The sequence below is a fragment of the Neovison vison genome, chromosome 12 (assembly GCF_020171115.1).
Source record: "Neovison vison isolate M4711 chromosome 12, ASM_NN_V1, whole genome shotgun sequence".
Classification (NCBI taxonomy): domain Eukaryota; kingdom Metazoa; phylum Chordata; class Mammalia; order Carnivora; family Mustelidae; genus Neogale; species Neogale vison.
In genome coordinates this window covers 68,768,817-68,782,899 of record NC_058102.1, presented here as the reverse complement: position 1 = coordinate 68,782,899, position 14,083 = coordinate 68,768,817, and the positions used below count along the sequence as shown (strand labels likewise).

Here is a 14,083-nt window from a genome sequence, read left to right as displayed (position 1 = left end):
AGTTTATGTGTTGAAGATGCTGTGGTGGTAGGTAGTTTACTGACTCGGGGATGCAGTAGATCTTGGTCTCTTTTGCTAGCTACAGGTAGCTATTTGTCTGATCTTAGGAGGGTATAGAATAGCTCTGGACTTCATATTGTAAAATGCAGGGGGCTTGACAAATTAATCTCTGAGGTTCCTTTGGCTCCACATTCTAGGACTTGGTAGTTTGTTTGCCATAAGTCAGCAGAGGGAGCACTTTTTCTACATCTTATAAATTTTGACTATTATTTCAACACCTTTCAAAAATCAAGGGGTTTGTGAAGGTTATTGAAATGAAAAATTGACAATCCTTCCCATATCAAATCACGGATTTGGCCATGAATCTGTGAAAAGCCTACAACTAATTTATTTCTTTTCCTTGAATTCCATGATTAAGTCCCTCAAGAGAATTCTTTTATAAAGGTTAAGGAGCTAAAAATATAAGAAGAAAGTTAAGCACCCCAAAGTGGCAGTGTATTTATTCGGGACCCAGTGAAGAAGAAATGCCAGACCATCCAAAAGTCTGTCTGGAATTAAGATGAGAAGTCAAAAATTAATCAATCAAAATCATGAGCAAATTGGGTCTAACATAAACAGACCACGCAAGGGATTGGTAGGTTTTTCTTTTGCACTTTTCATTGAGATACATTGGAAACAAGTAGGCAGACACAGCCAGAGCCTGAAGGCTTGTAAGAAACTGGAAACGTGGGCTATCAAGTCAATGACAAAGTTGTATATATCTGAGAATGTTAATAACTTTCATCCCTAAATTTATAGATACCTTAAAACTAATGGAGCATCATGCCTTTTTAATTATTAGACAATCTTGTATCGTATATTAAAGTTTTTATTCCTTAGTAAGAATTTTAAAATCACAAAATAGTGTGGCAATATTTAGGTAATAGAATTTACGGAGTGCTGAAAATACTAGAATATAAAGATAATTTCTAGTTTATCTTCACATACTAAAATTTTCTAAACCAGCTGGTTTCTTGCAGACGGTATTTATTTTTTTTTAATAATTTAAGACAGCATAAGCTTGTACCAAGCATAAGCATTGTAACAAAAGTGCAACTTTTCAGCAAATCCTCCCCAAAAGGTATTTTAACTCAAAATATCATTAGCACATAGTTTCTCCCTACAAAAATAGCATGTCAGACATCATTAATTGGATGTATTAACAACTATGTACATAAGAGCCACCTTGTAGGCTAAGAGTTTAACGTTGTTTAAACACAGCGTTTGAGGCAAACAGTAGCAACAGCAGCAGCAAATGCACCAAACTGACTAAAAGACCCAGATATTTTCTTCACTTATAGTCAGACTGTTGTGTCTCACCCCTTACATAACATTCAAGTGAGATTTCTCACAGTGCTACCTTGGCAACAAACTAAAAATATCTAGACAAGGTCTTGGTTTAAGCCTTATTAAAAAAGCTTTCTTTGTGATTATCTGGTATCTGGTTTGGTCTCCAGAAAATACATAGACTTGGAGATAGGAAGGCCTCCCAAGGCTTCATTCCACATCTTTACAGCATTTCCAATCAAAACTGACCAGTTTAATGCTTTCCTCCACTTTTGCTATTTAACAGAAAATAGGAGAAATCATTTTGGATTTGTTTTTAAGTTCAGTGCACATTCCTTTTTTTTTTTTTTTTACAGCAAGATTATAACAACTTAAAACATGGTGAATTAAATAATGACAAGGTGGGAATAGATGCACTATATATATATATATATACATATATGTATATGTATATATATATGAAATAATGAAATTAAGACACGTCAATTAATTCACGGTTAATTTCTCCATAAAGTGCTAGTAAATGTACCAGGAATGATTCTGGCCTTCCTCATCCATCTCCTTCCCTGACTCAGTTCTGCCAACAGCCCAACTCTGAGTCTCTTTAAACAAGAGCAAGTTACTAAGGGATACCATTCAAACCACTTCAGAAGAGGTTGCAACGTAAGTGACTGGATCCTCACTTCTTCCTCTTTGAAAAATATATGCCTTTTAAAAAGCTGAACATTATAAAATACTGAAGAGTAAATTCAATTCTGAAAGATCCTCTTTCTGCCCGTGGAACGCCTCCTGAAGCAGGTGGGAGAGTTATGCGTGCGGGCTGATAGGAACTACCCACTGGCTTTTGGAGGTCAACTCCTGGGCCCCAGTTCCCCTACCCTGGTTCCGTCAGCTCCCCCACGGAGCAGACCCTTCTCCCTCCGGAAATAGGTTCTGCATTTTAAAAATATAATGGAACATGGCCTAAAGAAAGGCAAAACTGATTTGGGCGAATTCTTTAAAGAAAGTATCAATATTGCAGAGGTTCTTTTATAGCTGGTGAGGGAAGAAAGGGCCGTTAGTGTGCGGAGGGTGGGGTGGTGAGGGGTGAGCAAAACAGGAACTCCGAATGTACACAAAACACCTGTGTTGTTGTTTTAAAAGCCCGTCGTGCATCTATTACACTTCCTCCCTTAAAAACGTTAAGGGTGTTTTACTTATTAATATTATTATTCCGCGACAACCCTCGTCCTGTCTAAGAAAGGGGGCGAGGATTCAGTGGGTTTCCTTTCCTGGCTGCGAGGGATCTTCCTGAGCGGAGCTCTCCGGGTTCCCGGGCTCGCGGGCGCCGGCGAAGGACAGGTGGGTGCGGCCATGCGAGTGCGGGGGGTGCAGCGCCCCAGGGGGCGCCACCTCGTGCGGTAAGAGGGTCGCGGCGGCGGCGCCGGCTTTCTCCGGAGGGGGCGACAACACCGACGACAGGCAGGGGAAGGCGGCGGCGGCGGCTGCGGCGGCGGCTGCGGCGGCGGCGGCCGCGGGCGCGGGGATGCCGGGGTACAGCAGTGGGAACGGGGCGGCGGCGGCCGCCGGGTACAGGTACTTCTCCAGGCCACTCTTGTCCAGGAAGGGCTGCACGTAGGCGGCCGCCGCAGAAGGCGAGAGGAAGTAGAAGGGCAGGCAGAAGGGGGCCGCGGCGGCCGCGGCGGCGGCGGGCTGCGCGAAGGGCGCGCCCCCGCCTCCGCCGAACGCCACCAGCGAGCTGAGCAGGGCGGCGTCGGGTCTCAGCAGTGCTGCGGCGGCGGCCGGGTCGGGCCCCAGGAGCGCGGCCGCCGCTGCCGCCGCGCCGCCCCCCAGGCCGCCGCCGCCGCCGCCGCCAACGCGAGAATCCAGCTTCATCCTCTTGGGCGCCGGCGAGTCCTCTCCGGGGGGCTCCTGCTTGATGGTGACGCGGCCCGCCCCGGAGCCCTTGCCCTTCTCGCGGTCCGGCCTCGCCTCGGCCTCGCCGCCGTAGCCGCTGTCGGTGTCCGTGTCGTTCTCGGCGGCGAGCTCGGCGCTAGGCTGAGTCCGCTGGATGACCGGCACGCAGTGGGCGAGGGGCTCAAGCTTCTGCCCCCCGCGCTCCAGGCAGGGGGCGGCCGCGGACCCTGCGGGGGCGGCGACCGAGGGCGCGCCGGAGCCTTTGCTCAGAGGAACCTGTTGAGTCAACAGCTGGGGGGTGGGCAAGAACTGGGTGGCCACGGCGTGCAAGTGGTTGATCAGCTGGACACACCGCTGCTCCCTAGGCGTCCAGCTCTCAAACCGGGAGAGGTATTGCAAGACTTCTTTGGCGCATGTTTGAAATCCCGAGTGGAACGCATCCAAGTCGGACTGAATGGGCGATTTCAGAGATCGCTCCCCTAGGACGAGGAAGGGGGTGGGGGTGGGGCAGAGGAATGGAGGCAACAAGAAAAATACCGACGTTAAAACATCTGCTTATCACGTGGGCCCTACATTGACTAAAGGGATCTCGGTTTTTCCTCTGTATTCGGGTGATATAATCCACCGGTTGCCGAGGGGCGGGGTGGGGGGTGGGGTGGGGTGGCGGGGGTGGGAAGCAGGGGGGCGCTCTACTCCCAACTGAAAAGCCAAAGTGGAGAGCGCAACCGCCACTTTAAATAAAAATCTGATTCCTCTGAGTTCGGCTGAAAGCCTCCAGGATGCTTCGGGAAATGGGCACTTTCCAACGAAGGGAAAGTATAAGCAATTTAACAAATGAGAGTGAGCCCGTGGGCCCGAGGAAGGAGGGGGTGGGGAGAGTCCTAAACACTGCCCCTCTGTGGGCTGCCTGGGTTCATCAGGGGGAGCTGGCCTCCTTGAACTGACTTACCATTCTGTAAAGCAATTATCTTCTGATGCTGCTGTTCGGTTAAGGCTGTTAAAGCTTTTAAGTGTTTTAAAGTTAATTCCAAGACTACCGCTTTCTCCAGATGCCCCAGAGTCTGCAATGGTGCAAAAGAGAAGGGGGCACTTGGTTACTAAAAACACATATTTGGCTTGATTGGCTCTCCACTCAGCACAGCAACTTAAGCAAAGACTCGGAAAGAAGTAACTATTCCTATACTTCTTGAGCTTTCCAGAAGACGGGTTATACATACTTCTTGCCTTCAGTTGTGAGCACCTACTCTTGAGTTTGTGGGAAACTCTACACTACAGCACAAGTAGTAAGGCTTATGCTATTTACATTTATTCTTATATCTCTGGGAGTAGTACCAAGCTATTAACACACCCTTGGAGAGCAGCAAAGAATGAAAATGTGCATCTTACTGTCAACTTCAGATGTTCAGGCAGTAAATCTTTCAGCTGAGCAATGCATTCATTAATTCGATCTCTTCTTTTCTTTTCTATTAATCTGTGCGGTAATTTGTAGGTATCCTTAATATACGACAATCATGGAAGAAAGACAACAATAAGCTACACATTTATTGGATAAGACAATAAGCCCCCCCAACACCCCCCCATATTATGTGATAAACTATGCCCAAGAAACCCTTTGCTCTGGACTGTTCCGAAATGCAATTTGAATTCAGGTGTGATGTTTAATCTCCCCCTGAGAGTATCCAGCAAACCACTTAAAATTCACAGTTGGGGAACCTCAAGGGCTGGAATATATTTGCGGGCAGAGCTTCGCTGTGAAATCAATGGCCCTAATTAACTATCCAGGCAGGTTATGGGGAACATCGGAAACTTACACTTACCTTGCTATCGTCTCGCTTCATGCTTCTTTTGGGCTTACACATATACAAAGAGGAATAGTCCAGTCTGCAAAACAGAAATCAGCATCAGGCACCCATTCGGGGAGGGGCACTGTCCTTGCCCGATCCATACCACTTTCTGGAGAAGAAAAAAAAAAAATCAAACTGAAGCCTAGACAGATATACGCAAGGGTGCGTGCACCTTACCCTATAAAATCTCTATGTTCCAGTAACTGTCTCTCTTGCAAATGAGGAATTCCTTCGTCCATGTTCAACCGCTGTCCGCTTCCTCTGTTTCGATTTTTGGGGTTCTGTTCTATAATCTGTGGGACGATAGCTTTGGGAGATCTTGGGGGGATCTGTGCGTCTCCAGTCTCTCTCTCTCCCTTCTTCAGTGCAGTGTTGAAAGTGTGAAGCAGTTGGTTCCCCCCCTCCCACCGCGCTCGCTCTCTCGCACACACGCACACACACGCACGCACACTCGCGCCGTCCCCACTGCGCTGGTAGTTTGCTCTCACTCCGGGCAGTGTTTGGCCACAGGGCACGCGCGTCGCCGGCCAGACCAGCACCCAGCTCACGTGCGGAACGTACCATCCGCGGTCCAGCCCGGAGGGGGGCGGGGGAGGAGGGGCCGGGCCAGGAGTGGGTGTCGGGAGCAGGCTACGAGGGAAGGCGAGAGGCAGGAGGGGGCGGGGACACCTGATCAGGGCCACCGGAAAGGAAAAACAACTTCGGCCAAGCTATTCATCTTCCCAAAGGCGTTGCAGTCAGCTGGGGGAGGGGGTGGAGGCGCCGGGGGGTGCGGGGCAGCCAGGGCTTCCTCGGCTCGGAAATGCTACTCCCTCAGTTCGTCCGTCATTACGGTGCAGGAACGTGAACGTGGCTTTTTGCTTCGCCACCGACTGCACTGGTGGTTTGGACCAGATAAAGGAAAGAGAATTCACGGTGGGTAAACTTCAGTCCCAAAAGAAAATTTGGAGACTTGTTTGCTCACCGCTCAGTGGCCTGGGGGGACCCCTTGGCCCTGGTTGGAGGTTGCCCCCTAACGGGGCAACTTGAAATCCGTTCCCTGAAAGATTTAAAATAAATGAAAATGTAGTCACTGAGTCAGAACGTCGCAATCCAAGTGTCTTTCGGCGACACGGTGTCCCTGGGCCACCCAAACTTCCCGCAGCAGCCGGAATTGCGGTGCCACTAATCACAGAAGCAGATGACGACGTTTGGGGCCTTTGGTGCTCCCAGAGGAACGCGGCGGGAGGGAGGGGGGAGGTGGGGGGGAACAAGAGGGGCTACCGCGGAAAAGCAATGCAGCATTATCACTCGCCGGCTAAACTCCGTCGCCCCTCATCGCCTCGGGTGGTGCTGCGTGGTCTCCCACCCCCACCAGTACCCCCTCCCGCCGTGTGATAAGCGACGCCGGAGTGTGCAGAGCCCACGTTTACTACCGCCGGCACCTCCAAAGCCTCCCTCCTTAATCCTGTCTCCAACGGGTACCAGCACAGGGCCAGCAACGTGATCCGACCTGCCGCTGCTGCCACATCACTGCGCGGGGAACCCGTGCGCGCGCGCGCGCTCGCTCGCCCTGTGGCCGCGGCGCCCGGCGCGGGGAAGCACAAGCCAGCACGAGCCGGGTTACCTCTCCCCAGAGCCATCCCGGGAGCATGACTCACTGCTAGCGAGAGTTACAAGAGGTGCCGGGAGATGCGCACTGCCCACGCCGCCCGGCGCAGCGGGCGATTAGGGGCTTGGGGGGCCGGGGGAAAGCTCGTCCTGCGGGACTCCCCGGGCTCCCGCCCCGCTGCTGCCGCTACTCGGCTCTGCTGGGGGCGGAAAGGAGAGAATATATGTTGATTTCTCTTATATAAGTAGATAGAAAAATCGCAGTTCTTTCCATCCTGCAGCAAGAGTAAGGTTCACATTCTCCTGGGTTATCCCCGAAACCTTCATGATTGCCAGCGGCTCAAGAACCAAGGGGAGAAGTACGCCGAATAAACGCGCACAGGGGCGCAGCGGGGGCTGGGACCGTCACTACGCATACCCCCCCCCGTACCGCCCCCTCCCCAACTGGTCCTCCCCGCAAAGCACGGGTTCCGGGGACGGATCTGGGTCGCGGGAAGCGGTGGCTGGGAGGAGGTCACGTGTCTGCGGGAGTCGCGTCTCCTCCTAGCCTCCAGGAGCCGCCCGGCGGTGGTGGCGGCGCGCGCTGCTGCAGTCTCCCGAGTCCTGGGCGGAGACGCGCCGCGTCTGGCTTCGTGACTCCCGCTGCGGCGGCGGCGGCGGCGGCCCAAGCTCACCCGGGCAAGAGGAGACGCTCGCGGTCCGTCCACTTCGTCTCGGGAGAGGGCCCTTGAAGGTCTCTCGACTTCCTCAAATATGGGGACGGAGTTTGCAACAAACAGGCAGTTTAATAAGGATAATACTTAGAAGAAGTGATTTTTAAATACTGGTTTTATTTTAACCTCGATTCAACCTCTTTTTTGTTTCCAAGTCATTGGGTGGTTAATTCTCTTTAGTGGGGAGGGCAATTTGATGCCCTCCTAGCGGCATGTGCCTGCAGTACTGTCCGCTTGTTCTAAATTGACCCAAAAAGAGGGGAGGGGAGGAGGATACCTTTAAGGTGAAACCTCCCTTTATAGGTTTGTGAATTTCGAAGTAAGAAAAGGCTAGATAGAATATTTAGTGAAAATAAGGTCTGGATCACTTCATCTTGGCCTTGTCGGTAGAGCAGACAAGACACAAGGCAGACAGACTAGGGCCAGTTATGGGGCCTGATTCTGGCGCGGACTCTAAAACAGTTCAGAAGAGGAGGAAAAGGCAATGAAGACTAGTGAATCATGGGTGTGTTATTGGATGTACACTTACCGTCATTGGGAGACAGAGAGGCCTGTTGCTGCAAATTAATCCTTTTGTGTTACTACTTGGATCTCATCCTGTCCCAAGCTTTCTCACCATGCCCAATATTTTTGTTTTCTCTTCCACTCCTTTCTTTTTCAGATGCCCAGCCCAAACTGAGGATGGAATCATTTCTAGTTTTTTGTTTCCTTTGTGGTTCTCAGTCCTCCTTTTCTTCTTTCCTTTCCATGCCCACCTTTTTACTCATTTCTCCTTTTCTTCTTTTCCCTTATGTTTTCCTCTTCCTACCTTTTCCCCACGGAAGGTCTGCTTTTGTTCTTACTCTACTGTTTTTTTCTTTTATCTCTTTTCTTTTTGTCTTTTTTCTTTCATTGTTCACCCGGATAACTCTTCTTGCTTATCCACTTCCTATAAGGCATAGTTTAATGCTTTCTAATGTCATTTTGCTGCAAGGTATGACAATAGCTAATAACTAAGGGTATAATAATAGCTAATAGGTAATAATAGCTAATAACTAATAATGGCATTTACAATTAGAGAACCTGAAAACTACTCTAGGGGCTTTTTGTGTATAACTCATTAATCTTTCCCACAACCCTATAAAGTAGATCCCATTATTGTCTCCATTTTACAGATGATGTAGTAGATAGGTAGGAAGATAGGAAAAAATGTGCCTATGCTCCCAGAGCAGGATTTAAGCAAAGACAGTGGGCTCCAGACTCTCTGCTTTTAATGATTATTACCCCTTGGTGGGGGTAATAGGGCCAAGGTCTGAATGTTAAGTAGCTGTGTTTTAAGCAGTTTACCAGTGTCAGGGAGTGTGGGCATTTGTTGTTGTGTGTGTGTGTGTGTGTGTGTGTGTGTGTGGTGTGTATGTGTGTGTGGAGGGGGAGCATTGTTGGAAGAGAGGTTGGAAAGGAGAGATGTTAGCACCGGAATAGATGTAAAGATATGAGAGAAAGAAGGATAGCAGTCTTTTGTCAGTGAGTGATTGATTCCATTGGCATCTAGCTCCAAATTTATTGATTTAAACCCAAATCTCCTAATTAATTGTTATAATTTCATACAGATGGACACATGGAAGTACAGTGTAGAAAAGGCTAACATTGGCCAGCTGTTTAACATTTCCACTGAGCAAACCAAGCCGAACTCTAATGCGAAGACTGCAGGTTAGTAATAGCCAAAGTTCACCTGTGGTGAGGTTAGAAAGGGAAAAAAAATCGCCTAACAAAGGAACAGAAGACTAGAATGCCCTCTTTGGGTATGTTTAAAAATAGGTTGAGTCGTATTTTTTGAGGAAGATTTAATGCTGTCCTGCTGAAAGCCAAGGAGATACAACATGAGCTTGAAACCCCTTTGAGCCTATAATTAGAGAATTTTGTGATGGCTTGCTTTCAATTAAAGATACCCATCTTTCTCCTTTTAATAGGTGAGGGGGGAGCTGCTTCCATTGCTTTTCTTTGGTTAAGTAGGGAAATCACTACCTATAGAAACGCTAATGAAAGGGAACACTTATCCCAGTTCCCACCCCCTCCCCCCACCCCCACGTAAGTATTCTGAGCGCTACACTCATTATATTCACCTTGTGACTTTGGAAGGTCTTATCATGTTTGCTCGCAAAGTCTTGGATTTCCAGAAGAAACTGAACTCTCCTGAGAGGATTAAAGTTTCTGTAGAGAAGAGAGGTTTTCTGCCTCTAGGGTTCTGCAAGCCCTACCAGTCTCCAGGGAGGTGACTTGGGTGTTTTGGGATTCCCAGTCTGATTCAAACTTAGCGGTCATCTTTAATAGCCTTAAAGACCCCAGATCTGCCCCTACTGCTGTGAAAATACCCAATTAGTGGGGCAGATGTCTTTCTTAACCACCTCTGTTTTGGGTGGTGGACAGAAAATTTACAGTCGCTCTACATCGTTTTACATCAAAAAGAGAAATGCATCCCACGAAGCAGAGTTCATAAAAATCTGAAGTAAAAAGCTTATGATTAATGCTAAAATGAAGGTAGGGGGTGGGGCCGAGTGAGATGATAGATTAGGGGTAAGTAAAAGCTTCCCCTGGAACTCTTTCTCTGGGCACTCACACTGCTCCCAGTGGAGAAAAGTTAGTGTGGTCAGGCACAACACAGAAAGAAGGGCACCTCACAAAAGGATCTTAGAAGGGAGGGAAACCCCAGTGCTACTCACCAGGAGCCAAATATAGCTTTTAAATATTGATAATGCTATTTTGTGAAGCTACCAGATTTAAAATCCCAGAATAGAAGGTTGGGTTTTGCAGTTCCATACTCAGCAAATTAGCAGGAACAGCACAAGTGTCTCTGTTTAATTTGTAAAAGAACTTAAGTCTTTCTGGAGACTACCAATTAATGTGTCTGTGGTTATAAACATACACATGAATCACATTTTATATTTATGTTAACACTGCTCCAGAAGTTTATACAGTTACTCGTCTTTACATAGCACCAAGGAGCAGGAATAGGAAGTAGAAGAAATGAATTTTATCAGTGCTGAAACCTTGTGTTTTGTAATTATGTGATTAATCACAAACAGTTGTGCAGGTTGTCCTGAATTTAAAATATGCCTCAGATTCCTAAAGGGATCACATGCAAAAGCCAACCAGGAGAGACAACTACAAGGGTTTCTCCCTGGCTCTCCTTTCCTCAAGTATTTGCCTGGTCTCTCTGGGGGCCCACGTGCTTAAGATTCTAATTGAACCCAGAAAAGTAGAATGAGGAGCACGTGACAAGCCCATAAGGATTTCCGAAAAGTGATCCCTGCATTTCTCTGGATTCTCCTGGACTAGCCGGATGGTGGAATCTAGAGAAGCTGCACAAAAATGGAGTCTTTGGACATCTTTCCCTTCACCCTTGTTACAGCTGATGAAAATCTGCAGAAAGTTTTCAAAGAGATACATGCTTATGCATTGTGAAACACAACTGGGAATGAATAAGATGTACTAGACGCCCATTTATCTCACCTGCCTGTTACAGGGATGTTCCTTGAATACTGATTTCAGATGGTGTCTGCCCAGCGCAGAGAGCCGTCTGGTCTGCTCAGAGTCTGGTACTTTATAAGGGCAACAAAAAGACTTGCTAGGGAGGATTTAATCTATGCTTAGAACTGTCAGTAAAATTTATTCGACAGTTAACTTAAAGCAACTTAAATTGGTATCTAATTATCCAAAAAGGGAATATGGTTCTCATATTAACTTATAATCATCCTGGACAAGGAAATTGATGGAAATCTAGACTCGATGTATCAGTTAAGATCTGCGTTTGAGCATTCCTTACAATTTCTACCCAATAACTTCTGCTTACGTCGACGTTCTGTCCTATTACAGGAGTGCTAGAAGTACAGTTTTCTATTTGAGGGTCTCCAATAATGTAGGGGTTCTTTTAGTACACAGGGAGCAGAGAATGGGTATTGGGTCAGCGTGAGCCATCTCTGTGGTGGTCCGAATAAAGGAAATGGCTTGTTCAGGTCCTCTTCTTTTCTTGGCCAGTGGGCCTTTTTTCTCTTCTATACCATACGTGTTGGCAGTGTCCCTTTATTGTATGAGGGTATTTAATACCAATTTCAGAAAATTTTCAGTCTTTCCATCTGCAGTTGCCCAAACTTAACTAGCCCCTTAAGCACATGCTTTTTAACATCTGTATTCTTAAGTGCTAATAATTACAGAAATCTGTGTAAGGAGGGGATTTACCAGGGTTTGCTTTTCCTGCAGAATGCAAACTGCAGCTGCGTGTTTTCTGGGAAATGATTGTCTTCCTTTTTATGTAGCAGCATCTGTTCCCTGGTTGTTCTGTCTGCATCGCTCTGCCTTCCACCCCTGGCATCTGGGTTAAAGGAAGCAACCCCCTGCAGAAAGCTCTCTCTGGCAGGGTCCACCTGCCTGTAGCTAGGACTTTGCCCCTCATCTACATCATCCACTTCCAGCAACACTGTCAGAGGCCACAACGACTTTAGGTCAGAAGATTGTGAGTGACTTGGGTTCTTAAATCGATGAGGGAGGAGAGGAGAGGGAGGAGAGAGCCGCAGGATGGGAGGTGGGGGACCAGTCTCTGAGGCTGGATGGAGAAGTGAACCCTGTAAGAGAAGGCGTCTCTGGGGCACGTTAGTGTGCATTGGTATTTAGGCAGTTGTCCTGCAAACCTTATTTAGTTCTCTCAACTCCTGGATCTAGGCTCCATCAACTCCATTTTGTAGATAGAAAAACTCAAGTTCAGAGACTTTAGGTAACTTGTCATTGCCGTGTAGTAAATAGTGAAGTCAGGCAACAGAGAACCTGAGACCTGAGGTGTGCTGCTGGGCCTTGTCCTCAGAGTTCAAGATTCTAATGGCCATCTTCTCCTCTCAACCCTGGAGGGGATCCCCTCACCCCAGCCTCTGCCTTCCTTGGTGAAGCTCCTCCAGGTCATGGGAGCCATTGCCAGAGGCTGGTTAGGGTGGTTGAGAGATGAGGAAGATGGCGGGATGAGGCATTCTTGAGCCTCTGCATTGGCATCATGACATCTGACTTGGAATTTTGGGTGGATCTCCGTACAGACGGACACGTGGATGAGGATTGTGGTTCGTCCACTGGAATGTTTATGGTGCTGTTAGAGGCTGTGCACTGGGATGGGCGTTAGGGATTCCGTATTGAATCTTGTCTTCAGTGACCTTACGATCTAATAGATCATAATTTGTTAAAGAGGTGAGATCCCTAGGAAAGCTGAGTAGTTACCCTCAAGCCATTACATGTCCAAGAGGCAGTACTCAGAAACCTCCGTGGTGGTGCGTGTGAGATACACTTGAAGCTATGCTTCTCTCGTAACGCACTTTAGAAATCATTCCAGAAAGTATAGTAAGTGACCTCAGCCCATGGGTAAGCCTCTTTCTATAATCAAAACACTTCATGGATGGAGAGACGGGCAGGGAAAATGCTGTCTGTCCACCCCCCATAAGCTGTGCCGTGCATCCTGACCCTCCCCCAGTTTGGTGTGCCTCCCTGGTATTAGTGGGAATGCCCTTCAGCACCACCATCTGCAAGGATGTGTACCTTCACGTCATGGCCTTGAGCTGTTGTCTGCGATTCTGTCAGCGTGCATGACCCATCCTGTGACCTTCTCTCTGTGTGGCTTAGCTTTTGAACTTGCTCTCTTTGGTAATTGAATCTAAACTTCGAGTGTGGATTAACATTTGGTTTCCCTTCTTGGCACTCCACACAGCCTCTGGAGGCTCTGGTAGGACGCTCCAGCTCCAACCTAGCCCCTCAGCCCTCACCCCTGACCCCAGTTGCTTGCTCATTGCCCCAGATTGAAATTTGGACACAACTTGGCTTAACTGGTTTCGTCTGCTCCAGAGTAGGCTAGAGCAGTTTAAAGATGGTGATAACTCATTACAGCGGCTCATAACCTCCAGAATAAACGGGCACGTCCTCTTCACCATCATGCTGTCCACTTCCTTAGTTCACTTCTTGGCCTTGGCTCTTCAATCTGGAAAGGGGCCAGGCTGGGCTGGCTGTTTGGGGCAGCCCAATGTCCACATCCCTTTCAGCTGTACGGACCAGGTGGCAAACTTAGCAGGACTGCCTGACCTTAGAAACAAAAACTTCGTGGACATTTTTGATCCCTTCATCTCCCTCACTCCCCCCATTTAGTTAATAACCATGTCCTATACATTCCACTTCCTAAATATACATTGAATCCATCCTTTTTCCCCCATCCTCAGTTTCTACACTCTAGACCAAGGCCCCCCTTCCCCCATCTCACACCCAAATACTGTGAGAACTTAACTGCCTACCAGTTGGGGTTTAGAAAGGGAAACAGAAACTGACTGCCTTACATAGCTAAGGTACGAGGGACTTAACAGGGGGGATTAGAAGCCAGCATAACCTTTGGATAAAAAAGCTGGGATAATCAAGAGTGCAAAAAAAAAAAAACTGCTGTTGACCTCCCAGAAACGTTGACAGAACTTTCAGGGAAAGCTTGGTGCCATGGAGCTCAGCTGCCTGCCTCGCTGGAGGGGCTGACTTGCAGGAGCTTGTCCAGAAGCTTCTGTAAACCTCACATCTGCACACAGCGGCCACCGCAGGAATATGGTGGGTCTTTTCCACTTTCCACATCTTGCACGGGGGCTTCTTATGGGAACAGTCTAAGCGGGAACCCTGCAGGGAGGGGCTAGGGGAAAGTGTCCTTTCCAAGTTCCTCCCCTGGGATGAGAG

General features: G+C 48.2%; 1 protein-coding gene across 1 annotated transcript; it reads right to left on the bottom strand.

The window, feature by feature from the left end:
- Positions 1–635: 635 nt before the first annotated feature.
- Positions 636–5,620, bottom strand: BHLHE41 (basic helix-loop-helix family member e41). Its single transcript, XM_044228115.1, has 5 exons — positions 5,244–5,620; positions 5,040–5,103; positions 4,609–4,716; positions 4,172–4,283; positions 636–3,701 (listed from the first exon to the last, which is right to left on the bottom strand). Exons 1-5 carry the CDS (start codon positions 5,303–5,305, stop codon positions 2,581–2,583), a joined length of 1,467 nt encoding a protein of 488 aa, XP_044084050.1. The 5' UTR covers positions 5,306–5,620; the 3' UTR covers positions 636–2,580.
- Between the last annotated feature and the right edge of the window lie 8,463 nt (positions 5,621–14,083).

What these genes read in the sequence shown, in the direction of transcription:
- BHLHE41 (XM_044228115.1), bottom strand. Translation starts at nt 5,305, where the DNA reads ATGGACGAAGGAATTCCTCATTTGCAAGAGAGACAGTTACTGGAACAT. An exon ending in TGAAGCGAGACGATAGCAAG is followed by an intron (nt 4,717 to 5,039) that starts GTAAGTGTAAGT and finishes TCGTATATTAAG; the next exon opens with GATACCTACAAATTACCGCA. An exon ending in GATAATTGCTTTACAGAATG is followed by an intron (nt 3,702 to 4,171) that starts GTAAGTCAGTTC and finishes TCCTCGTCCTAG; the next exon opens with GGGAGCGATCTCTGAAATCG.